Source organism: Ziziphus jujuba, chromosome 6 (genome assembly GCF_031755915.1).
Source record: "Ziziphus jujuba cultivar Dongzao chromosome 6, ASM3175591v1".
In the NCBI taxonomy this organism is placed as follows: domain Eukaryota; kingdom Viridiplantae; phylum Streptophyta; class Magnoliopsida; order Rosales; family Rhamnaceae; genus Ziziphus; species Ziziphus jujuba.
In genome coordinates this window covers 4,749,451-4,774,004 of record NC_083384.1, presented here as the reverse complement: position 1 = coordinate 4,774,004, position 24,554 = coordinate 4,749,451, and the positions used below count along the sequence as shown (strand labels likewise).

The 24,554-nt window shown below is 34.9% G+C and overlaps 4 protein-coding genes across 4 annotated transcripts; 2 read left to right on the top strand and 2 right to left on the bottom strand.

Moving 5' to 3' along the window:
- Window positions 1–294: 294 nt before the first annotated feature.
- LOC107431405 (uncharacterized) lies at window positions 295–1,949 on the bottom strand. Its single transcript, XM_016042299.4, has one exon. The coding sequence runs from the start codon at window positions 1,399–1,401 to the stop codon at window positions 772–774; it is 630 nt and encodes a 209-aa protein (XP_015897785.3). The 5' UTR covers window positions 1,402–1,949; the 3' UTR covers window positions 295–771.
- A 6,670-nt stretch (window positions 1,950–8,619) lies between these two features.
- Window positions 8,620–10,034, bottom strand: LOC107431396 (uncharacterized). The gene has a single exon (XM_016042286.4). It carries the CDS (start codon window positions 9,463–9,465, stop codon window positions 8,860–8,862), a length of 606 nt encoding a protein of 201 aa, XP_015897772.1. The 5' UTR covers window positions 9,466–10,034; the 3' UTR covers window positions 8,620–8,859.
- Window positions 10,035–11,476: 1,442 nt separating this feature from the next.
- Window positions 11,477–19,120, top strand: LOC107431399 (mediator of RNA polymerase II transcription subunit 33A). The gene is made up of 12 exons (XM_016042288.4): window positions 11,477–11,917; window positions 12,330–12,440; window positions 12,793–13,146; window positions 13,675–13,991; window positions 14,197–14,288; window positions 14,406–14,763; window positions 14,851–15,061; window positions 15,144–15,258; window positions 15,434–15,595; window positions 16,186–16,795; window positions 17,312–17,518; window positions 17,687–19,120. Exons 1-12 carry the CDS (start codon window positions 11,643–11,645, stop codon window positions 18,778–18,780), a joined length of 3,906 nt encoding a protein of 1,301 aa, XP_015897774.3. The 5' UTR covers window positions 11,477–11,642; the 3' UTR covers window positions 18,781–19,120.
- Window positions 19,121–19,730: 610 nt separating this feature from the next.
- On the top strand, window positions 19,731–24,425 carry LOC107431402 (uncharacterized). The gene is made up of 8 exons (XM_048464629.2): window positions 19,731–20,348; window positions 20,944–21,091; window positions 21,205–21,355; window positions 21,448–21,573; window positions 21,671–21,751; window positions 22,573–22,765; window positions 22,838–23,108; window positions 23,656–24,425. The coding sequence occupies exons 1-8, from the start codon at window positions 20,154–20,156 to the stop codon at window positions 23,901–23,903; spliced, it is 1,413 nt and encodes a 470-aa protein (XP_048320586.1). The 5' UTR covers window positions 19,731–20,153; the 3' UTR covers window positions 23,904–24,425.
- Window positions 24,426–24,554: the final 129 nt, after the last annotated feature.

Below are 24,554 nucleotides of genomic sequence, written 5' to 3'. Positions count from 1 at the left end.
GCACTTAAGGGAGATGGTGATGTCTCAGATCTACCTAGCCAAGACTTTTTGAATATTAAAACGGGGATCTCTCTTTCTGTTGGTGATTTGTGAGGAATAATAAAATAATAATAATAATAAAAAAGTCACTGTAATAAGTTGCATCAAAGAGTTTTGTTCTGTATCTTCTGTTGTGCAGTTCCACCTTCTCAATAACATGGGTCTATTGGTGGGTGCGAATATGTAAATATCTATATATATATGTATATATATATTTTTTGGTAAAAATTGTTTGGTATGAAATGTGAACCAATATCAAGAGTTTCTCCATTTTGTTTATTTTAGGGTTTTTCTGGATTCTTTTCTTACTATTGATGCAACTGCAATTTCCAAAACATATTTCATTTCAGTTGGAGAAAGCACAGCAAAGTCTGAAACAACTACTCACGTAAGTAAAGCCAAAGCAAAGCCCCATATCATGATACCCACAAAACTAAAATTACAATGAGGTAGGCTGATAACTATTTCAAGAGCTCTGTAACTCTGCAGTGAATCTCCACTCCCTGACACCCAAAATTGCATAAGATTGGCCTATGAAAACACATCCAAAGTTCGTCTCTACAAATATAATTCACATGCTCTCTCTCTCTCTCTATGTGTGTGTGTGTGTGGAAGTTTGTATTTCTTTTCTGGAACCAAATCAGCTCCTGTAAATGGAACCTGGAACAAAGCCAAATCTTGCTTTTCTTTTCCTTTTTAAGCTAAATGAATGTTTAATTGGCTTCTCACAATTCACAATTTGGTCTTGCTCTTGCAAACTTGGCTCTTGATCTTCATCTCCTTGACAGAGAGGGTGAATTGGCATCTAGAAACAGCAACAACATGTTTCTTGATGAAACCAAGGAATTTGACTCTTCCTGGAATCCTTGTATGAGTTTCCACAACAAGCTCACCACCCAAAACATCACTGATCAAAGTTGGGAGGTCTGAGGCCATCTTATCCACCTCAAGGGTGAGTCGGCAAGGAAGCGTGGAGGAACCCATTGCCGGAATAAAACCGGGAGAGAGTTGAGCCTCCCCCACCTGTTTGCTTTTGTATAGCAAGGAACTCGTGCCAGCGCCATGCTTGAAGCTTGCATGGTTTTTGTTCTCTACAAGGAGCTTGAGGTCCAGGGTGATGTTGAGTTCGATCTTGATGGCGGGGAACGAAACACGAGGAGCAACGCCGTCCAGCGTGGCAGAGAGAAGCTGTGTCCTAGGTTGTTTAGGCTTAAACACCGTTAAGGCGAGGATGAGGGCGATGATGAACAACAAGATGATCAACAAGAGGATTACTCCTACTGCAATGTGACACTTGCGTTTTCTTACCTTGTGCTTCTTGTCGATGTTGAGGGCTTCTACATTTGTGGTAGTCTCCGTCATCTTGTTCCTTGTTGAGTCTTCCAGTTTGTTGCCTGTATTAATGTAATACAGATCGATCTTTCTGATAGAGTGAACGGACGCTTAGCACCACCTCCGTAAGCCCAAAAAGCGTGAGGAGGTGGGGCATATGAGATTTAGACAAAGAGAGCGTGAGAGAAAGAGAGGGAGTTTTTGAAGCGGTTTAGGATGACTTTTTGATAAATGTGGAAGGAGAAATGGTTAGAAGGTGGATGGTGGGAGGAGACGTCTATTAAATGCCAGCTGATGATGCAAAATTAATGCAAAAGGAAACAGGTCATAGAAGGTGGTTGGGGTTGCGGAGTTCTCAAATTTAATACCCCATTTCCCCATGATTTTAACATTAATTTTTATTGATGTGCTTAATTAATTTTAATTAACCTGATGTAGATAGTGAATGTGATATGACAAAAACTAGGAGAAAATTTGCACCGAAATAACAAAACCAGTGTACCTTTGAACAAAACGCATCATGCCACAAGTGAAGAACAGAGACAAACACGGAGTCACACGTTTATGGTGATTTACAGCAGAAGTAAGCTGTCGAAACTAACCTTTTTAGTTTGTAGCTGGGCTACAACTCCAACACCCAGCCTTTATAATGAGTGGACTAGTAGCAGTCGATCACACACAACATTTATGCACGTATGGCAAACAAAAGCTACCTCTGTTTTTTTTTTCTTTGCCAAAGTCAGCTGTTGCACATGGTCCATCATTTGTTATAGTCTTCATTCATGTACAAGAAGAAAAAGATGGAAATTTATTTGGAAGCCATATATTTTATGATCACTATTCACCACAATGCTGCCTATAAACAATATTAATTCAATTTCAACTGATTGACACCTTCAAGTTGAGAGTGATTAGAGGTAGCTAGAAGATATAGCTTAATTTCAACACTTTTTTTCTTTTTTCTTCTTCTTTTCTGTCATTTGCTTGCGGGTCTTCGTTATCTTCTTTAATTTGGCCATCTATAATTAATGGTAATTGCTTCTATATTTTTATTTTTCAAAACAGTGAATGATGCCGCTTGTAATTACTTGAAATTGACCACCAACATGTGCTTTTCTGAAGTGAGACAAAAACCATCTCACTTCCCCCGCGTGCTTTCTTTGTTGGTAATTTGAGTTTTCAGCGAAGAAACAAAGCTGATTATAAAGCCAAAACTGCACGTCGTCATCTATATACAACCAAATAGCTTTTAATAGCCTTAATAATTTTTAACATAATTTTAGCTCTTAATTCTTATCTCCATATACAGACGGAATGATTTCAGCTGTTAGCTCTTAATTCTTATCTCCATATACAGACGGAATGATTTCAGCTGCAGCCAGGAATAATAATAAAACCTTCAATTTTTGTTTTACTTTTAATTAAACTTAATTGGTTAATTACTTGTTACCATGGCAACATCGATCTTTCATGTAACACCCCGTCCCGAAACATGTCGGAATTTTTGCACGTTGACCGATGTTGACCGTTGACTTTGATTTTGACCGTTGACCAAAAGGGTCAAAAGTTGACTTTTTGACCCGGTTGGAATTCTAGGTTGACTGAGGTACCGTTACGAAGTACACGTTAGCACGAGTTCGTAAATTAGTAGCACATTGAAAACGGAGCTACGATTTGAAAGTTATGAGCAAAACAAGTTGAGGTCCAAACTATCCCAGGTGCCGAAGTTGACTTTTTATTCATGCAAGGTTGAGCTTTGATTCATGCATGGTTGTGAAGTGCTCGTCGATACAAGTCCGTAGACTAGCGGCACGTCCGATTTGGACATGTGGTTTGAAAGTTATGGACCTGTAGAGTTTTTCAAATACTGTATTATTTTAATATTATTTTTGAACATGTAACGATGTGCCACGTGTGACTTAATGAAGGTAATCATGTGTCACCATGTTGAGAAGCCACATGTCAACCATATGTAATATCATATTATTTTATTATTATTTTAAATAATAATAATATTATTATTATTATTTAATTAATCTTAATTTATTTCTTTTTATTTTCCTTTTTCTTTTTCTTTTTCTTTTTCTTTTTTTTCTTTTCCCCACGTGGGAAAAAAGGGCACGGCCCTTCTTCTTCTTCTTCTTCTTCTTCTTCTTCTTCTTTCTTTTCTTCTTCCTTTCCTTTCCTTTCTCCCTCTCAGCCTCACCGTATTTTTCAAATTCCGGCCACCCATAAGCTACACGTGCCGGCCATAGATGTAGACCACACGCCGGAGAGCTCACCAGCCAAATTTGGCGACCGGCCGGCTGGCAACTCGCCCAGATCGGGTCGGTGAAGTCGTGGCGGCAGGTTGAAATTTTTCCGGCGATTCTCGCCGTTTCCGGCCAGCCCAGTCCAAATTGCCACCTCTCTCCCCCTATTTTGGGTCCTCTGAGTCCAAATATGGTCTCCAATTTTTAAAATTCGAAGTGGTTTGTGAGATGCGAAGGAATCAAAACCGGCCGAAGCTTTTCGGCCAAATTCCAGCCACCTTCGGCGGAATTGGGGTCGATGGAGACCGGATTTGTAATCTTCGTCGCTCAAGCTTCGATTCGGTATATTATTCAACTATTTTGGATAACGTTTGTGTTTGACCCCCCGAGTGCCGGGTATTATTTACCCGAATAAAATATTAATTTATTTGACTATGTGTGAATTGTGTTCTAGGAGCACGGGTGAGTCGTGCAATTGATCCCATAGTGGATCGTGGTTTAATTGCGTGCTCCAGGTGAGTGACCCACCTTCAAATTAATTTCGGGAATTAAATTTGTGAATATTTAGTGTGATTTGAATATTTGAAAATTATATTCCACGTGTCAAATATTTAATTGATTATTGTGGAAATTATTGGTGGATTTATTTTGATTAAAGAAAATATGCATTATATAAATTTATGCAATGTGAAAATTATTTTATGGTATTGAGGATTATGAAATTCTTGTGGTTTTAACATTAATTTGGGTATGATTTGATTTTCAAATATTTCAAGAAAAATATTTGTTTATGTTGGTGACTTCAATTTTTATAAAGTATGCCCATGGGATATTATGTGATTTAATTATTATATTTTAAGAATTATTTATGCTATTGGAAAAATTGGAATATTTAAATTGGTGGATTTGAGAGTTGGTGGAGTTGAATTTTCATGGAATTTATGACGTTGATTATAAAGAAATTGTGGAGAATTTCCGGGTTTAATTGGATGGAATAAACCCGGTATATTTAAGGAAATTTTGAGATTTTGAGATATAAAATAAATATGTGGATTTTATGATTTTTAGATGCACCGTGCACGTACTGGTGTTCTGTTTATATATGATATGGTTAGTGTGCACATGGATGTGATTAGCGCGCAGGTGGGTGTGAGTAGCACACAGGTGATTTTATGAGGTTGTCCTGTGGTTGTCATCGGATGAGGATAGGCCGCCACTCCATGGCCGGGACCCCAGTTAGCAGCGGCGTGGTGGGACGCCACGCGGCCGTATGCCGGTTTCTCTCTATAACCTCCTATCTGGCGGTACCTTGGAACGCTGGGTACTGTTGGCGTCACTAGTATATAGTGGGTGCATCAAGTGATTTTCAGAACTGGGATTGTAAAATGAATATTTTGATATTGTATTGGAATTAAAAATATAATTATTACTGTTTCTGGTATTTATTTGATGTCTTGGTTTTCGGGAAATACGAACAAAGGGTTTTGTGAAAAGGTTTTAAAAGGGGAACTTTTCCAACCGAGAGAATTGTAAGGGTTTTGAGAGAAATTATTATTTCCAATTAATTATTATTTATCTACTTTATTACCGTGGTATTATAATTGTATAGTAGATAGGGTCACTCACTGAGATGATTAGCATCTCATATTTTTAAATTCCGTTCCTCTAGGTACCAGGTTTGTCGGTATTCATCCGGAGCGGACTTGATCTTCATCGCTGTCTTAGTTCGTGAAGTACCCTGTTCTTCTTTTATTGCAGTTGTATTACTTCTTTCACTCTTGTTGTATTCTATATTTAGTAGTACTTCACGAAGCTCTGTATACTGTATGGGACACTTATGTATTTATTATGCACTGGATTACTGTTATTTATTTTGAAGTGTTGAAATTTGTGGAATCAACTTGTAGTACCGTGGGAGGAATAAGGGGATGTTTATAGAAGTGTGTTTTCAGTGCAGGAATTTGTGGTAAGTCCATCCCTTAGGGGAGGTTCTGCCGGATTTTCCATAGGAGGGTCCGGTAGGGTTTCCCTGGGATCAGGGCTTATCTAGGATTCAGGCGAGAAATTTTGGACGGGTTCTGACATTTCAACTCTAACCAGCATAAACTAATTAATTATAAACAGTTGTAAGAAAACTTGTTCACATTTGAGAAAATTCTTGGCATGAAACCAAAATTAAGAGTTAATTATGGAATGGAAAAACGGTATTAAACCATGCATAGTTAGGCTCCACAATTTCCCTACAACTCAAGCTGTAGCGTGTGAATTTTTTATTTTTTTGGGGATAAATTGCCCTTTGATATATTGAAATTTTAAATTTGTGCGATTTTGGTTCTGAATTTTATATTTGTATTAGGTATCGAAATTTTATAATCATTGTCAGTGAAGAAAATATTAATATCGATGAAAATATCGAAGGTATGAATTTACGGAAATACCGATCGAAATGTCATTATCGATGGAAATATCGATAAGGTTACAAAAACTGTAAATTTTTAATTTAGAATACAGATTTTGACATATAAGATAATTAATATAATAAAATAATATAAAAATATAATAATAAAATAATCCATAAATATTATAAATTATTATAAATGAATAAACTATAATGTTATTTAGTACCAAAATATAAAATAATTTAACAGATAATATTAAGATATAAGAAATTCTTAAATATAAATCATAATACATTATCAATATAAAAAAGAACTCTTTGGTTTTTCAAATCAATTATTATATTTCGATATTTCACGAATATAGCAATAGACATTACATTTTATTCCTCCCTTCAATTCTCTTGTGATTTTTTTATCCTAATTGTTTTATCTTTTCAATTTATTATTAATATGTAAATTTTCATAATTGAAAATTTTCTAACAAAATTTTGTTAGAAAATTTTCTATAATCCAATTTCTTTATGAATCAATAAAATTAATTATTAGTTTTTTTTTTCTTTTTCAATATCCTACTCAATGTAAATTTTCCTTTGCAATATTATTGAAAAATATAAAAAAACAATCTAGTTATTTAATAAAACAAATTAATTTATTTTAAAAAAATTAAAAAATCAATTTTTTTCTTTTTTCTTCTAGATCCTTCCTCTTCTCTCTGTCCCAACCCCCTTCCTTCTTCCTTCGGGCTTCCCCCTTCCTTTACTCTTCTCTTCTCTTCTAATTATTAAATAAAACAAATTAATTTATTTTTAAAAAATTAAAAAATCAATTAAAAAATTTTTTTCCTTCCAGATCCTTCCTCTCCTCTCTCTGCCGTCCCCCTTTCTTCCTCTTCTGGTCTTCTTCCTTCCTCTTCTCTTCTCTTTGTTCGTGCTTCTGCATTTTTTTTTCTTTCCTTTTGTTTTGTGATTCACAAGTCACATCACAGGGAAACGAATTCACAAATCACAACATACAAACACATAAAAATCAGATCAGATCTCAGAATCACAATCACACACACGCTGGCTGACATCTACCGGAAAATTCCACTGACATCCGACGACTTCCCATCGATTTTTCTAATGATTTTCCACCATATCCACCAAAAAAAAGAAATCCAAACCGACTTCTGCGTTTCCAATCGAAACCCGTCGATTCCGGTGATATTTCGGCGACACCCATGACAGAAACTCTTTTCCCCCCCTTTTGGTGTCGGAAGTGGTCGACAATCGACATTATCGGTAACTTTTCGCCAATGTCGCCGACATTTGCTTCACTGATCATTGTTAATCGGGCCAATTTCTATTAGCTATGTTAAAATTAATAATACTGATGTCAGCATGATATTATAATTATTTTTCAAAAATAAAAAATTAAAACCATACATTTGCTATTTTTCTATTTTATATTTATAGTTTTATATTTAAAAAATTGTATCTATTCTTTTTTTTTAATTTAAACTAAAATATCCATAATTATAATTAAATATTTGAGGATCTAAAATTTGAACAAGAAAATACAAATTAAAATAAAACTGAAATTTTTGATCAAATAAAATTATTTTTATTAGATCAAAAATTAAAAACAATTTTTTTCATGTCCAAACCAAAAAAAAAAAAAAAAGACCCAAATACCAAAAAAAAAAAAAAAAACCAAAAACTAAAAAATAAAATAAAATAATTTTGTTGGTCTAACTTCTAACATAATTCATTTTCATAAAATAAAAAATAATTTTTCGAAAAATATATATTTTTTATTTTTTCATTTTTTATATAAAAAAAGTAAATCAAAATGGTTTAATTTTCCATTTGACCAAATGAAGACCAAAATACCAATATGAAAATAAATTATGGTATATTTTTCCATTTTATAAAAAAATTTCCATTTGACCAAAAAATAAACCATTCAAAATGGAAAAATAAATATTAGACAGAAAAAATAAAATGGAGGCCATTTTTTGAGTTTTGAAATTTTTTTCTATCTTTCCATTTTGGTATTGGTATATTCTAATTAATTTATCCATTTTTGGCCTCCATATTTGTTTATAAAATGGTCTATTTTTTTAAAAAAAAATTAAAATTATTTTTATTTTTTAGTTTTTGCTCTAATTTTTATTTTGTTATTTTGGTCTAATCATTTTTAATTTTTAATCTAATAAAAAATTCACATTTATTTTGATTTTAATATTTGAGTATGATTTTGAGTCCAAAAATACTTAATTATGATTGTGGATATTTTAATTATGATTGTGGATATTTTACTTTATAGATACAATTTTCTAATTAGAAAATCATAAATATAAATTGGAAAAATAACAAATGCATTTTTTTCTTTTTTTTTGGGGGGAAAAGCTTTAGTTTTTCTACAGATATTTATATATAGTCAAGAATTGGATATAATAATAGTTTATTGAAAGCTTACGAAAAAGAATTGAAAACAGAGAATTTGTAAGAAATAAGGTTAATAGAAAGCTTTCCTACTGGATGGAACATAGCCCTTTTCAAAATATAGTACAAAAAAGAAAAATTCACTCCAGAAATTATATTAACAATTCACTATAATAATAGTTTACCCAAAAAAAAATTCACTATAATAATAGTCGATGGGAAGCTTTACAGAAACTCGAAAATAATAATAATAATAGAAAGCTCTAGCAAAAGGAAGACCAAAGAAATTGATAAAACTAATTCAGAAAACTTGTCAATTTTCACAAGAAACAAACAGGGCATATATATGTGTGTGTATATATATATATATATATATATAATTCCAAAACAGTGCATGTGGAGAAAAAAGAATCAAAGCTTTGTCTTATACTGGCACGTCTGGCCCCCAACGCTTCTATTGGAGACAAACACATTGAAATCACATGAAGTGGTGGAAACCACGTGCACCTTCACCACCCCCAAAATCGAGACCTTCCCGGATATTCTGGTTCGCGCGTTAAACGGCACCGTCCCGGCCAACACGTCGGAGTAAATCTGAGACGTCGATAGCAAGCGATCTGCCATGACCGTCAGCGTCAGGTTCATCGGTTTCGTCTCGTCCGACGAGATCCCTCCGGCGGGGATGGAAGCCTCGCCCACCGTCTGGCCCCGGTAGTTCAAGAAGGCGGTGCTGTCTGCGTACTTGAAGCCGACCTTGTTAGGGTTTCTGACCGAGAGATCGACGTCGAGGGTAACGTTGAGATCGACGGCTAACTTGGCAACGTTGAGGGAGACGTCCATGTCTGCGAGGGACACGGCGTCGATGGTTGTCACGGGACGCTTTGGCTTGAACACTGTCAGCGACAGAATCACTATTATTACGGCGGCTACCACCACCACGGCCATCACTCCCAAACATATGGCTCTGCTGCGGTTCCGGCGACGGCCAGATTCGGTTGGTTTTGGAGATGAAGGCATCCCGTTGTTTGTTCTTATCAATAACAAGAAGAAGATATGTACCTTTAAGATTGATTGATTGATTGATTGACTAGATGCTTTAATTTCACCAAAAGGGAAAAAGAAAAAAAAAAAAAAAAACAAAAACCAAACCTTTAAATCTAATTAAATATTTAATAAATATGTGGTTAAGTTTAATTACTTCTTCTTCTGGTTTTTGGAAAGATAAAATAAAAAATAAAATAAAAATGGAAATCTTGTGTCCCTAGAAAAAGGATTTTCAGAATCCAAAAAATGTCGGGCCATTTTATTTTTATTTTGGTTTATTTATTTATTTATTGTCTTTCTGCATCTATAAGAAGAAAAAAAAAAAAAAAAAAAAAGAAGTCACTAGGAGAGGCTGTAAGCTTCACTCTTTCGGTTCTGAGACCGCTGATACTCCATTAAGCTCTACTTTTTTCTTTTTCTGAAATACCATTAAGCTCTACTTACGTGTGCGCTTTTAATGTGGAAATTTCTTTGCCACGTGTACTCTAGGACCCACATACTTCCATGTGGCATCTGGTGAATGGTGGGATGGCCATCCATCGCAATTGTTGCAAGATTCAAGATTCATTATTAAAAATCTTATTTATTTCTATTTTATTTACGAATTCTACCAAATAATAACAACATTGAATGGTTTAACATATGTGTGTGATCCTACTTACATGGAATTATGTTATTATGTGTTGTTAGGCCGTCCACGTCGGATGGATTGGAAGGCTCCACACTTTTCATTAAAAAAAAAAAAAAAAAAAGATTGGAAGGTTCCACTCCAATTAATCAATCATATATATATATATATATATATATTCAGTGCATCCTCTATGTGTATATATATATATATATATATATGTAATACACGTTCTTAAAAAGAATTTTTTTATTTGTTGTCACCGTTATAATTATCATTTTATATAATAAATTTTAATTTATTATCTTTATATTAAATTTTAAAAATAAATTATTTAACAATAAACATTTAAATTATTATATAGTATGAAAGTTTTATTGATAATTATAAATAAAATATTTAATTTAGTTATCTTTTATATTAAAATTTAAAAAGAAATTTTTTTAATAGTAACTATTTAAATTTATAATAAGTAAGTTATATTTGTGATTATTCATAGTAATGTCAAATAACGTATTTTTTAAATAATTTTTGAAAATGGGATTAATTATAAAATGCAATCAAATATTTATTTTTTTTAAAGTTTGGAAAATATGTTGTACAAATGTTTGGTCCATCAAATTGAAACATTAGTACAATTTTAGCTTTCATAAGCTTAGTTTAATTTCTAAAAAAACGTAGTTATGTTGGTTCCTCTAAGTAAGTAGCTTGAATTTTTGTCAAAAATATCAGCCAAGTTTGTTTTTATACCGACTCATTAATTATGTTCTATTTGGTAATAATTTAAAAATGTTAGTTCAAACAAGACTTTTCAGAGTCTATTATGAATCAATTTGTCAAAATATGCTTAAGAAAAAATAATTATAGGACTAATTACCTTATATGTGGACGTGGAAACATATAATATACATTGGAAATGGCCATATATTTCTACAAATTCTTCAACAAATTTATCACATGCTATGGGACTTGACTTATTTAAACATCAAGGTGAGAGTTTAACAATTCAATAAATAAATATTTAAAAAATCAAGATGAGAGTTTAACAATTAAATATATATATATATATAATAAATGAATATTTAAATTATGATGCATTTGATTTTTTAGTTTTTAATATTTATTTATTTATTTTTGTGAATGATGTATTTGTCTACGTTGGAAGCTAACTGAAAAAATCTAGAAATTCTATATTATAGAAAAAAATAATTAAAAACTAAAAAATCTATATAATGGAAAGAAATAATAAAAAGAGATATGGATTTCATTGGGCACGTTCATAACATAAGTAGATGTGGAAGAAAAGGGGAAGCGCGCATGATTAGTTAGTTTGGAGTTGGACTTAGGGGGGGGGGGGGGGGGGGGCGGGTTGTGTTAGGTGTCACCTACCAGAGGCCATGACCATAGCACAAGAGCTATGACTATACTTCTCCTTACACAGCTTCTCACTCTTCACCACCAATCAAGCAAATATCCACAAAGCAAAGAATAACAATGAAACTATTAAAATTAGACTTTTCTCATGCGATCTGAAGGCATGGAGATGGAGTGGAGTGAATTTGAAAAGCGGGTTTTGCAGACACTGAAGGGGTGCCAAGAGGGGAAGGACAACCCTCTGATATGGGCAATGGAGATTGGGAAGTGGGCGGTTCGTGTGCCAAGTCCTGAGCTGGGAGAGGTTTTGGTTTCCCATCTCTGCTTCCACAACAATCATCCTTCTCTATGGAAGTTCCTCCATCAAGCTCTTTCTTCCACCCTCCTATTCCCTCTCCATGTCCTCTCTCTCCTCACTGCCAGGTTTGTTTTTGAGCTTTTCACTCTTTTCTATTTTTAGGCATTTTGTTCTGAATTCATATTCAGTTCATTCTTTTGTGTTATCGTTCTTCATTATGCAAAAGCTGTAATGGAAAAAATAATTAAAAACTCGTATTTCCAATTGCAATGGGGTTGAATTGTTCATAAATAATGGGAATTTTCTTTTAAGGCTTCATTCTCTTGAGCTTTTAATTGTTTCTATTCTTTTGGGTTCGTTTTTGCATTTTTCTTTTGTATCTTATTTCTTATGCACCTCATTCTTTTGTCTGCATGCTCTTCATACCGAATATGTGAAAGATATTTAATTTTTTTAATTGCATTGACATGGGCATTGGATTCTTGATAAATGACAGAAATTTCTTAGGGTAACATTCATTTTTCTTTTTGTTTATAGGGTAATTCCTCGTCGACTCTCTCAACCGGAGGCATACAGAATCTATCTTGAGCTTGTAACCCGATATGCATTTGCGTTTGACCCAATTCCTGCAGATGCCTCCAAAGATAAGTCAGTGTCTTAATCTCATGCTTTACTATTCCTTATTTTGTTGTTCATATTTTGTATTATTTGTTTCTTTTTATAATTGTTTAAAGTCTGGAGAGATTTTATTTTCTTTCTATGGTGGCCATGCCTGTTCTACTTCAATGCATTAGTTGTGTGCTCGTGCATGTACATGTACTGCCTTGACTGTTTCAAATTATAATATAAAAATGTAGGCTTTATATGTTTCTGATTGCTTTGTACAATCTGAAATAATGTGCTTATAATGCTTATCAAAACAATGCATGCGATTCACCACAAAGTTTTCCTATGACAACTGACTGAACAGACTATCAAGTTATTCATTTCTGGGTTGCAGGATAGTAAAAGATGTTGATCATGCCCTTCATCTTTCTCAAATATATGAGGTTCGTGTTAGGGATCTTGGACATGCATGGGTGTTGTTCTTCTTCAGTGTTATTGTTCGCTTGATTGATAGCACATTGAATGATTGGGGATTGCTAATCACATCTCTGGACAGACCACGTTTAGAATTTGGATCTGCAGATCACCATGATGAGGACACAGATTCCAAAGAGAGTCATAATTCTGAAAGAAATGAAAACCGTAAACAGCTACAAAGAATGAATTCTTTAATGGCCATGGAGGTGTTGGGAAAACTAACAGAAAGCAGAAAAGCCATGGTTTTGCTTCGCCTTGTTCGCTTGAATATGTATGCACCGTTAGGCCTCATATTGTTTTATGCCTTTAGTTTCTTCCTCTTATTGACATCTCTTTGATTTTACTTGATCCTGGATCTTTCCATTTTTTCCTTTTCTTGTTTTCCTTTTTGGCATATAGGCATTCATCTCGACAAAAAATTGCTTTAAGCTTCTTGGGTTGAATTGCTTTGACAGTCAAAAACTTTAAAGTGGATAAGTATTTATTTGTCAACTCATATTGGATGACGAGTCTCAAAGTTTCTATTAGCATTTTATTACAGTGAATCTTTTGCTTCATGTTATCTTATGCATGCTATGTTTTCTTTGTCTATAGATCATATTCTCGTAAGCACTTTTAAATATGTCACTTGACAGATATCAATGATATAATTTAAAATTATGTGTTTTGCTATATAGAAGGGTATGATACTATACATGTTCAAGCATATCTAACGTGCTAAAACTAAAAGAATATGGGATGTGTATCAAGAGTACTAAATGTATCATTCTTCTTCCTTGTGCATTCTTTTTTTACATAGGCCTGAAAAATTCAATGGCCTACTACAAAGGGTACAGTTCCTAAAAGCTCATCAATTGGCATCCTCAGATTTGAAGCCTAGAATCCAACTGTTGGCAAAATTTCTTGCCAACATCCAGAGAGTTTTGGGGTTTGAGTACCGGTTAAACAGGCACAAACTCATTGGGATGCTTATTAATGTTGGTTCACATAAGCCTGTGTCCCACTGTGATTCTGAGTCTGGTAAGTCTGCTTGTTGGATTCCTTTAGATATTTACATGGAGAATGCAATGGACGGAAAGCAACTTCCAATTAAATCGGCTACTGATGTGCTTGCAGGTAAAATTCATGTAAAGAATATGATGAATATACTTTTGTGCATCTTTTACATGAACATGCAATTGTTCATTGAACTTCATTGAAGAGGCTATGCATCTAACTTTTACATGCATATGTAATTGTCCATCAAACTTCATTGAAGAGGCTATGCATTTGGAAACTACAAGGGTTACACTTGTTTCTAATTTTGATTCCATAACTGCAGAAGCAATTATATCACTTCAAGTACTTAACCAGGCAAGCTGGCAAGAAACCTTCCTAGCGCTCTGGCTTTCAGCCCTTCGACTTGTTCAACGAGTTGAGATGAATCCATTTTAAATTAATCTTTTCATGAAATAGAAAATGACAAAGAAAATAATTCATGAGGCTGTTACTTACTATCTACTTAGTATCTCTTCTGTTGTTTCTTTTTAGGAACGTGACCCTCTAGAAGGTCCCATTCCACACCTTGAGGCCCGTCTTAGTGTGCTTTTATCTATTGTGCCATTGGCAATTTCTAAAGTTTTAGAGGATGAAACTAAATTGTATACCTCTCCATGTAAGACGACTACAATGTCTGGGTCTGAGGAGACGCGATATGGACATGATGTGGATGGGAAGCCTCATACTTCAAGAAAACAAGGATTGATCTGCTCCCTTCAGGTTATTGGACAGTTTTCAAGTCTCTTATGTCCTCCTGCATCAGTTGTTGGTGCAGCTAACAGTGCAGCTGCTAAAGCAGCTGGCTTCATACTTAACTCGAAGAATGCTGGTTTAGGTGGAGGCAGTCATGGTGAGGCTTAAATAAAAATGTGTTTTAAACTTTGTAATTCACTTTTAAATCTTACTTATCCTTATCGGTTGGCAATTGCTTTTTCAGTTGGAAATATGAGGCACCTCATTTTGGAAGCTTGCATTGCAAGAAATTTAATAGACACATCTGCTTATTTTTGGCCTGGCTATGTGTCTGTTTCAGCAGTCTCTCCATCGGAGACATCAGTAATTGAAAAATCTCCTTGGTCAATATTTATGGAAGGAGAGCGATTGAGTGGTTCCTTAATTGATTCCCTTTTCACTACTTCTGCTTCAAGGTATAATGAAAAATATCCTTATTTGATTGTAAAGTAGAAAGTTTGCTGCTCAATGATTTACTCTGTTGTTATGATGTTTAAGTTTAGTGGAGATAGAGAAGATATATCATATTGCACTAAATGGGTCAGAGGAGGAGAAGTCAGCAGCAGCAAAGATTCTCTGTGGTGCATCCCTGAGAAGAGGATGGAACATTCAGGTTAGTACAATCATGAAATGATATCTGAAATGTAAAAGTTGACTATTTTTTGAAAATCTCATATATCTAAAGTGGTTGACACCAATATCTTTGAAATGTTTTGGATTTTATGTTGAGGACTTGTACTACTGATTTCAAACTTTACTTATATTCTTCAAGCTTATTTTCTTGGCAGGAACATGTGGTGAGCTTTGTGGTAAAGCTTCTTTCTCCTCCTGTACCTTCCGATTATATTGGACCAAGGAGTCACTTAATTGATTATATGCCAATGTTGAGTGCTATCCTTTTTGGAGCTTCCTCTATTGATACTGTCCATATACTTTCTTTGCATGGTATGGTGAGCAAACTACTCCTGTTATTTTTGGTGCTTTTTTATGAACAAGTTCGTAGGCAATATTGGCTTTTTTTGGTGTTATAGTTATTTGATTGCAAAACTTGTGCCTACCCATTACAAGGTTTAATATATCATCCTTAATCCTGACATAACAGTGATTTCCCTACTAGTCTTTATCGTTCAAAGCTCAATATTTTCTACTTGTATCAGTCTCACCAGTATTTTTAGAAGTATTTACTTTATCAGCACATATAAGTTTGTAGCCCTTTTAAGTTTGCTAGAAGATTTAACAGCCATTTGGTTTCCAATTTTCTTGTTTTGAAGACTTGAGGCATAAGTCCAGATTGTACTTAGGATTGTCTTGTTGTTTTTCATGGGGCTGTTCATTCAATGGTTGATACTATTTTGTACTTCTTATATAATTGTTGGGTCCTGCTCAAGTAAAAATCCCCATATGCATTTCTTGGTGGAAAATATGTCTTAAGTTAAGGGCTTTTTCCTTTAAGGTGTACTATTGTTCGGTTGACTGTTTGGTTATTTGCATCTTCAAGCTTGGGAATTCTGAAGGATTAAAGAACTTTCTATTCTTACAGGTTCCCGAAGTTGCTGCTTCTTTAATGCCACTTTGTGAGGTCTTTGGGTCACTTAAACCTACATCAAGTAACAAGTCAAGCATGGAAGATAATCCCTCCGTTCACATGGTTTTCTCTTTAGCATTTCTTCTTCTTATTCGCCTTTGGAAATTTTATAGACCCCCTCTCGAGCAGTGCATGATGGAGCATGGAGGAGCGGCTGGAGGAGAGCTTACTCTGGAGTATCTTTTATTTTTGCGCAATAGCCGGATAGCATCTTCTCAGCATGAAAAAAACAGCATTTCGGCTCAGATTGAATATGCATCTGACATGCCTATATATATTGATTCTTATCCAAAGTTACAAGCCTGGTATTGTCAAAACAAATCTTGTATATCTTCAACATTCTCCAGCATCTCTAGAGGGAATCCTGTCCATCAGGTTGCTAATGAGATTTTAAATATGCTATACTGGAAAGTTACTAAAACAGGGTCTGAATTTACTGGAGAAGAAGCTTACCAGAAACCATTGCTTCCTGCGTGGGAGGTTTTGGAAGCTATTCCATATGTTCTTGAGGCAATTTTAAGTGCTTGTGCCCATGGAAGGCTTTCCCCTCGGGACTTGACAACAGGTTAGATGGAGATGCTATATAAACTTGTCTACTGATGCTCTTTCTTTTTTTATTTGTTTGTTGATTCTTTTTAGGGTTATATACACTCCCCTGAACTATCACACATTTTGCACTGTACTTCCCAAACTTCAAAAAGTGTCATATTGCCCATGAACTTATTTTATTTTATTTTTTAAAATTTTGTCTGAAAAGTTTGTCAAAAATTAGGCATAAAACAGTTTTCCAACAGAGTTACATTAGTTGAGTATCATTAATTTCATAAAATTCATCTGTAAAAAATGTATAATTGGGCTGCAGTGACAGAAAACAGTAGTTTGGGGGGCAGTATGACAGTTTTTGTAGTTAGGGAATTAAAGTGCAAAATGTGTAATAGTTTAAGGGGTGGTAAGTGTATTTAACCCTTCTTTTAAATTTTTTGAGTCCTCTTCTCCTTTGAGTGACAGCTAAATCACATATTGTTGAAATAAAAAAAATTCTTGAATATTTTTTACTATTCTGCTTTTCTTATCAATGCAGGCCTGCGGGACCTTGTTGACTTTCTGCCTGCATCTCTAGTTGCCATTATTAGTTACTTCTCTGCAGAGGTTACTCGTGGTATATGGAAACCAGTTCCGATGAATGGATCAGATTGGCCAAGTCCAGCAGCAATCCTTCAATCAGTTGAGTCCGAAATTAAAGAAATACTTGCTGATGTTGGTGTAAATGCTCTGAGATGCTCATCTGGTAAAGTATGCAATCGAATTATTTTTGCTATATGTTGTTTAAGATGTCAGATTAAATGCAATCTTTGTATATTTTTTGATATTCTAATATTTATGTTTAGATAAATGACTAGAAAATTTTAAAATTTCCACTTATTTCCATTTCTGCATCTTTTTTAATGCCTTGCAGAGATTTCACCAATATTGCTTCCACTGCCCATGGCTGTTCTAGTTAGTTTAACCATTACCTTTAAGCTTGACAAGAGCCTTGAGTACATCCATGCTGTTGCCGGTCCAGCTTTAGAGAACTGTGCTTCAGGTTGCCCATGGCCTAGTATGCCAATTATAGGCTCCCTATGGGCTCAAAAGGTTAGCCGCTGGCATGATTTCATTGTTGTATCATGCTCTCGCTCTGTATTTAGACAAGACAAAGAGGCTGTTGCCCAGCTCATCGGAAGTTGCTTCACCTCATTTCTTGGTTCGCTCCACGTTACGAGCCTTTCATTGTCCAACCAAAGTAGTGTGAATGGTCTGCTGGGATTCACTATACCATCTTGCAGCATTCGTCCTTCTGTAGCACCAGGATTTCTGTATCTTCGCTCGTGTCGAGCAATACAAAATGTCCAGTATGTGAATGATGTAATTGTAGGTCGGGTAGCAGGGTATGCTAAAGAGTTAGGCACCAGGTGGGTGAGTATGAACTCCCCTTGTTTGAAGTCTAGTGAAACTTCACTCTGTGTGGCAGCTTCCAAGGCAAGGGAGGTTGCTACTCTCGGTGCAAGCCTCTTGTGTGTCACAGGTGGGGTGCAGCTGGTCCAGGAACTGTACCGGGAGACCATCCCAACATGGCTGCTGTCAGCGAAGCAAGATACACTTGGAGAGGTCGATGCTATATCCCATGTATTGGAGGGTTATGCTATGGCATATTTATTGATTCTGTCAGGCTCAATAGTGTGGGGTGTAGGTGCCAAACTACCATCATCCGCATCCTCTAGGAGACCCCGGATTGTTGGGATTCATATGGACTTTCTGGCAAGGGTATTGGAAGGGAACATATCGCTTGGCTGCAATCCTGCAACTTGGAAAGCTTATGTGTCCTGCTTGATGGGATTAATGGTGAACTTCACTCCAACTTGGATTGAACAGGTGAAGCTGGAGAGTTTAAGGAACTTGGCCAGTGGACTGAGAGGGTGGCATGAATGTGAACTGGCTCTTTCTCTTCTTGAAAGAGGCGGGGCTGCTGCCATAGGATCAGTTGCAGAACTGGTGACTGCAATTAGTTGAATTTTTACAAGTAATGTACAAATTTGTGTTATTTTGTGATTTATAAGAAGATAGACTGCCTCCAACATAGTTGTGAAACGAGGATGAAGTTGTTCTGCTGTCAATGGCCCTTTCTTCAACTCATCTCTACCATTTCCAAACCAAAGTAACGGTGAAGAAGAAATCTCAATGAGCAGTGTTTTTGGCCTTTTGACAAACGGATTCGGCTTTTAGTGCATGGTGAATATAAAACGCAAAAACATTGAAAAAACCATTTTTATGCATCAACAGTGACAAACATGCCAAAGACAGTGATACTGATGGTTGTATCATGGGCTGAGGCTGGGATGCTACTTTACTTTCTTTCCGTCCAAACTATTCATCTAAGAATTGTCAAAATCTTTGTCTTTTACATGTAACTGGATTTATATATGGGGGTCTATTTTCATATGCAAGACAAGTGCCCTTGTTCCTATAAAATTGACTCCTTACTTTCAGCCCAAAAAAAAAAATATATATATATATATATATATTATATAAATAACTCCTTACTTATCCAAAAGTCCTAATTTTCCATACATCTAATAGGAAATTATTGTCCACGAGAACCAACATCTTTATTATTTTTTAATTTTTTATGTATTGCATCACATTTTGTAAAATTAATTTCTTGAAGTGGTTAAATTCAGAATTGAATTCTTCATGTAAATAAATATAATTATAGTATGTTTATATAATTTATACGTTAAACAGTTTTTATTTTATTTTTTTGGGGACGAAAAATAAATTGTTGTTGATTTGTAAACCTAATATGATATAAGTATCCGAAATGAATTTTTCTAAATAAATTGTTCCTATAAAATATAAATAAATTTTTTTTTTTTGAGTGTAAAGATAATTAATTACGCACCCATATCTTAAGATTTTACTCAATTTTTTTAAAAAAAATTTTTGCTTAAAATTATAAAATTTTTATCAACATTTCCGCAATAAGAAAAAAGAAAAAAAGAAAAAAGAAATAATTGATTGTTTCTACCCAAAAGCCAGAAATGTTAAAAAAAATGAAAAAGGCACAATCTTTTCCATGTCTACCTGGAGTTTTTTGCTTCATCTCCTCCTCCTCTCGATAACCGCACTATCAAGTGATGATATAACATGTACGTATTTGCGTGTATATTAATTTTATGTAAATATTCTCAGAGTTGAATTTCCCCAATTTGTTAGGGTTTGGTGGATGGAGGGCAGTAGTTGTTGATTCTCAAATTTGGGTTTTGGGAGGGGGATATGGAGGGGTTGGGAAAGTAGATTTTGTTTGGGTCAGCCATGTATAATTGAATTCTCAACCCCGATATCCGAATCCCCAATTGGAATTCTGGGCATTTCGAATTGGACATATGGAGGGAGGTAGGAGGATATCGGCGAGTCCTCGGCCTTGCTCCGGTCGCCGGATTGTGGCCAGGAAGAGTCCTCGCGTGGATGGAGTGGTGAACAGCGTGAAGAAGCTTCAATGGCGTGAGATTTGTTCCAAGCCTGATCGTGCTTTCAGTATGAGCAATGCCCAGGAAAGGTTTCGGAATATGCGCCTCATGGTTTGTGCTCTTTTTGATTTATTTTTGTTATATGACTGATTTTATTAATTTTTATATCGTGTTTTTTTTTTTTTCATTGGTTACTACCATTGGTTCATGTCTTCGCGTATGGTCTATTAGAGCTGCTTTGTTATGCTCTTTTTGTTATTTCCTTAATTTGAATTATTGGTTTCTAACTCTGTATAAGTTTTTTCATTTATGTTTGTCTCTCATTCCCACAATTTGTTTTACATTGTTGTCATTAAAAATCCTAACTGATTGCTGAGAAATATTATCCACTTTAAGACTTTAATTTTTTGTCTTTGTTTCTGATCTTTTGGAACTTTGTGGTGGAACTTGTTTGTCCTCTAGTGTTATTAGGATACTTGTATCTATATGCACCTTAAAAACTTGATCTTCATGCATAAGAATTATCTGGAGCTCAAACCACTTTCAATATTGTTTACTAAGATAAGCTCTCTGTCAATTACATGATGATTATAAGTTCCACATTAGAAGCAAGAATAGTGTTTATTTATTTATTTATTTTTTTAAATGACATTTGATACTCCATTTTCTTCCTCTTTAAATATCTAATTAGTAGTTTATGCATCAGGAAGAATATGATACTCATGATCCGAAGGGGCATTATTTCCCCGTCTTACCTTTTTTGATGAAGAGAACAAAAGTCATTGAGATAGTTGCTGCACGTGACATTGTCTTTGCTCTTGCACATTCCGGTGTATGTGCAGCTTTTAGTAGAGGTAAATAACAGGCATATATGATTGATATCACAACAAATGGTAAATGCTAGCTACTTCAATAAATTTATATTTTTAATTGCATTATACATTCTTGATGTCTATTCTAATTGCAGAGACGAATGAAAGAATATGTTTTCTGAATGTTAGTCCGGATGAAGTCATTCGGAGCTTGTTTTATAATAAGAATAATGATTCACTCATTACTGTTTCGGTCTATGCATCGGACAATTTCAGCTCTCTAAAATGCAGATCCACAAGAATCGAGTGAGTGGATCTCCTACCTAATCTATATTTGTTTTTTATTCAGTCCTTTTAAACTCTTTGCAGTGTAACTTCTGTATATTTGAATGTTTTAGGTACATAAGAAGAGGCAAACCCGATGCTGGTTTTTCACTTTTTGAGTCTGAGTCTCTAAAGTGGCCTGGTTTTGTAGAGTTTGATGATGTTAATGGGAAGGTCCTAACTTACTCTGCCCAAGATAGGTATTTTTCAGTCAATTTGATGCTGTGCTTTCCTGCTTTTTAATTGTTAAATGCATTCTCTTCTAACAAGTTTCTTTCCTTTTTTTTTTTTGGTCAGTGTATACAAGGTGTTTGACCTTAAAAACTACACTATGCTTTACTCTATTTCAGATAAACATGTACAGGAAATTAAGATCAGGTAATCTCTCCCTATCTTCCCCCTAATGTGTTTGGTTATATTCATACTGAGGTTTTGAAGTATTGTATACGGTGTTATTCAATGATATTTAGGAGTCAAAGAAATCTAGAAAGTTATGGATAGACAAGCAGGACCATACTAGAATGATTCTAGGAATCAATCCTATGGACCTAAGTTTTAATTGCATCGCATGAAACCCAAAGGCATTCATTTTTACTTTCTTTCATAATATTATGATTACTTCATATACACTGTATAAATGGAAACTAGTGTATAGATCCAATAGATACTTGAACTAAAAACTACATAAACTAAAATTAGACGTAGGGTGATTATGTTGGTTGCAGCAGGGCAGTCAGGAAAAGAGAACAGCATAGATGTTGGATTATTTTGATGGTGAACCCAAAAAAAAAGAAGGTTGTACAGAGAGGAAGGTGAAACACAGGTATAACACATCCTAGGTTATGAGGCTCTGATGCCATTTTATACAATATAGGAGAGAGGTGAAGAGGAAGAGAGAATATCAGCTTATCCATTAAACATAAAACTGAAACAATGCAACACATAATATACTAGTTACAAACAAAGTTTGATGGTAAATTTACATAACTATCCAGCTATTTTAAATTGCAGGTGTACACCTTGAGGTGCACCTAAGGTGAGGTTCAAGGCTATTGCCTTGAGAAAATATAGATGAAGAAAAAGGAAAACAAGAGTGATGCGAACTCTTATTTTAGCAGGTTTACATATAGTTGAGGCTATAATAGAATGTCTTAGATTAACAGGAATCTAATGTCTTAAAAGTTTTCTCTTTGTTACAGTCCAGGTATCATGTTATTGATATTCAATAGAGCAACCAGTCATGTTCCTCTTAAGATTCTATCAATAGAAGATGGCACAGTTCTTAAAGCCTTTAACCATCTGCTTCATCGAAATAAGAAGGTGGACTTTATAGAACAGTTCAATGAAAAGCTTCTGGTCAAGCAAGAAAATGAGAATCTTCAGATTCTTGATGTAAGTAGTCTGTCACTTTTGTCAAACCTTTTCAGCCTTGATTTTTGGTGGCAATAAAAATCTCGTATGTAGGTTCGGAATGCTGATCTTATGGAAGTTAGTAAAACTGAGTTCATGACTCCTTCGGCGTTCATCTTTCTGTATGAGAACCAGTTATTCCTAACATTTAGAAATCGAACTGTAGCTGTCTGGAATTTCCGAGGGGAACTTGTTACTTCATTTGAGGACCATCTGTTGTGGCATCCTGATTGCAATACAAATAACATCTACATAACAAGTGATCAGGATCTTATTATATCATACTGCAAGGCTGATTCAGACGATCATTGGATGGAAGGAAATGGTATTCCCTTCAATTTCATTATCTTTTATAGATACAACTAAGAATCCCATGTCTCGGGGCGTTATCTGTCTACATAAACGATAGATTATAAAGAGAATTGGAATATATATATATATATATATGTAGTACAGAGTAAGCATGTGGTAAAAATCTGCTTTATCTATTTTCTCGTTCATCCTGCTACTGTAATTTATAATATGAGGTAGAAGTCTGGAGTCTCAGACTAAAATGCATTTTTTGAGATTGGTCATTAGAAGCATGTAGGTTGGTTTAGTTTGGCTTGCTGGTTGGATGAACTGCTTGCTGTGAGGATTAACTTTGTTTACGTGGGTGGGGAGGGGAAGGGGGGCTTAGGGGCAGGAGAGGGAGAGGGAGAGGGCATTTATATTATCTTTTTGTAGGGTTTATATCTCTTGAAAGCCAAATTTTAGCATTGGATCATCTTGGTTGGTTATTCATACTTGACTCAATGCTTGTGATATATGAAGAAAAGAATATTAACACTGGGGGGAATGATATATTATCTCATTATTACTCTTTTATGCAGCTGGGTCTATTAATATCAGCAATATTTTGACTGGAAAGTCCCTTGCTAAAATAAATGCCAGTAATGGTAGTCCCAAGATTGATAAATGTGACAGCAGTACTGGCTGTTCAAAGTGGATTCACTCCTCCCAGGTAAGAAGCACAGTAGCTGAGGCTTTGGAAGATATAACTGCGCTATTCTATGATGAAGAGCGCAATGAAATATATACTGGTAATAGGCATGGTCTCGTTCATGTGTGGTCTAACTAAAGTGGAGCTATGGGGGAAGGCAGGCAGGAAGAGGTAACAAAGCACAAGGGAGAGAAGTTCAAATTGTTGATTGTTTAGTTCCTGGGATGTGAGATATCTGCTATAGTTTCCATGTGGCCATGCTGCAGACAATATCAAGTTAAGCATTGTATCAGTAAACAAATTTATGTTGTTATATAGCCTTTTGTAGATGTGTATTGTAGGGCACATGGGCGCCTGATTGAGATGCCAGCTAGGTCAGTAGATGTTTTGGACTGATAACCATCAAAGAGTCGAGTGTAGTTTGTGCTTTATTTCTGCAGATTGTGGTGAAGGTTTTTGTACATTTAGTGTCTGTACGTAGCACGGGAATATTGCTGTACAAGTAAAATGGAAGACACTATAGATGCTCTACTAAATTCTCAATGGTATTAGCATCAAAGAATTTGAGGCACAGACAATGTATTTTGGGGTTTATCGGTACATTGCTGTGTGGATTTTGCTTGCAAATATAAGAACGTATGTCTTATTCTTTTAAGTGTAGTTAGGAGCCTCAGATATGCCCGTATTTTTGCCCAAATATTTTAAAAGTCAAGATGATCATAAAAAGTGCAATTAGAAAAGTACCATCCATGATTTGCAAATGTGTGGTTCCACATACCGATGAAGTGT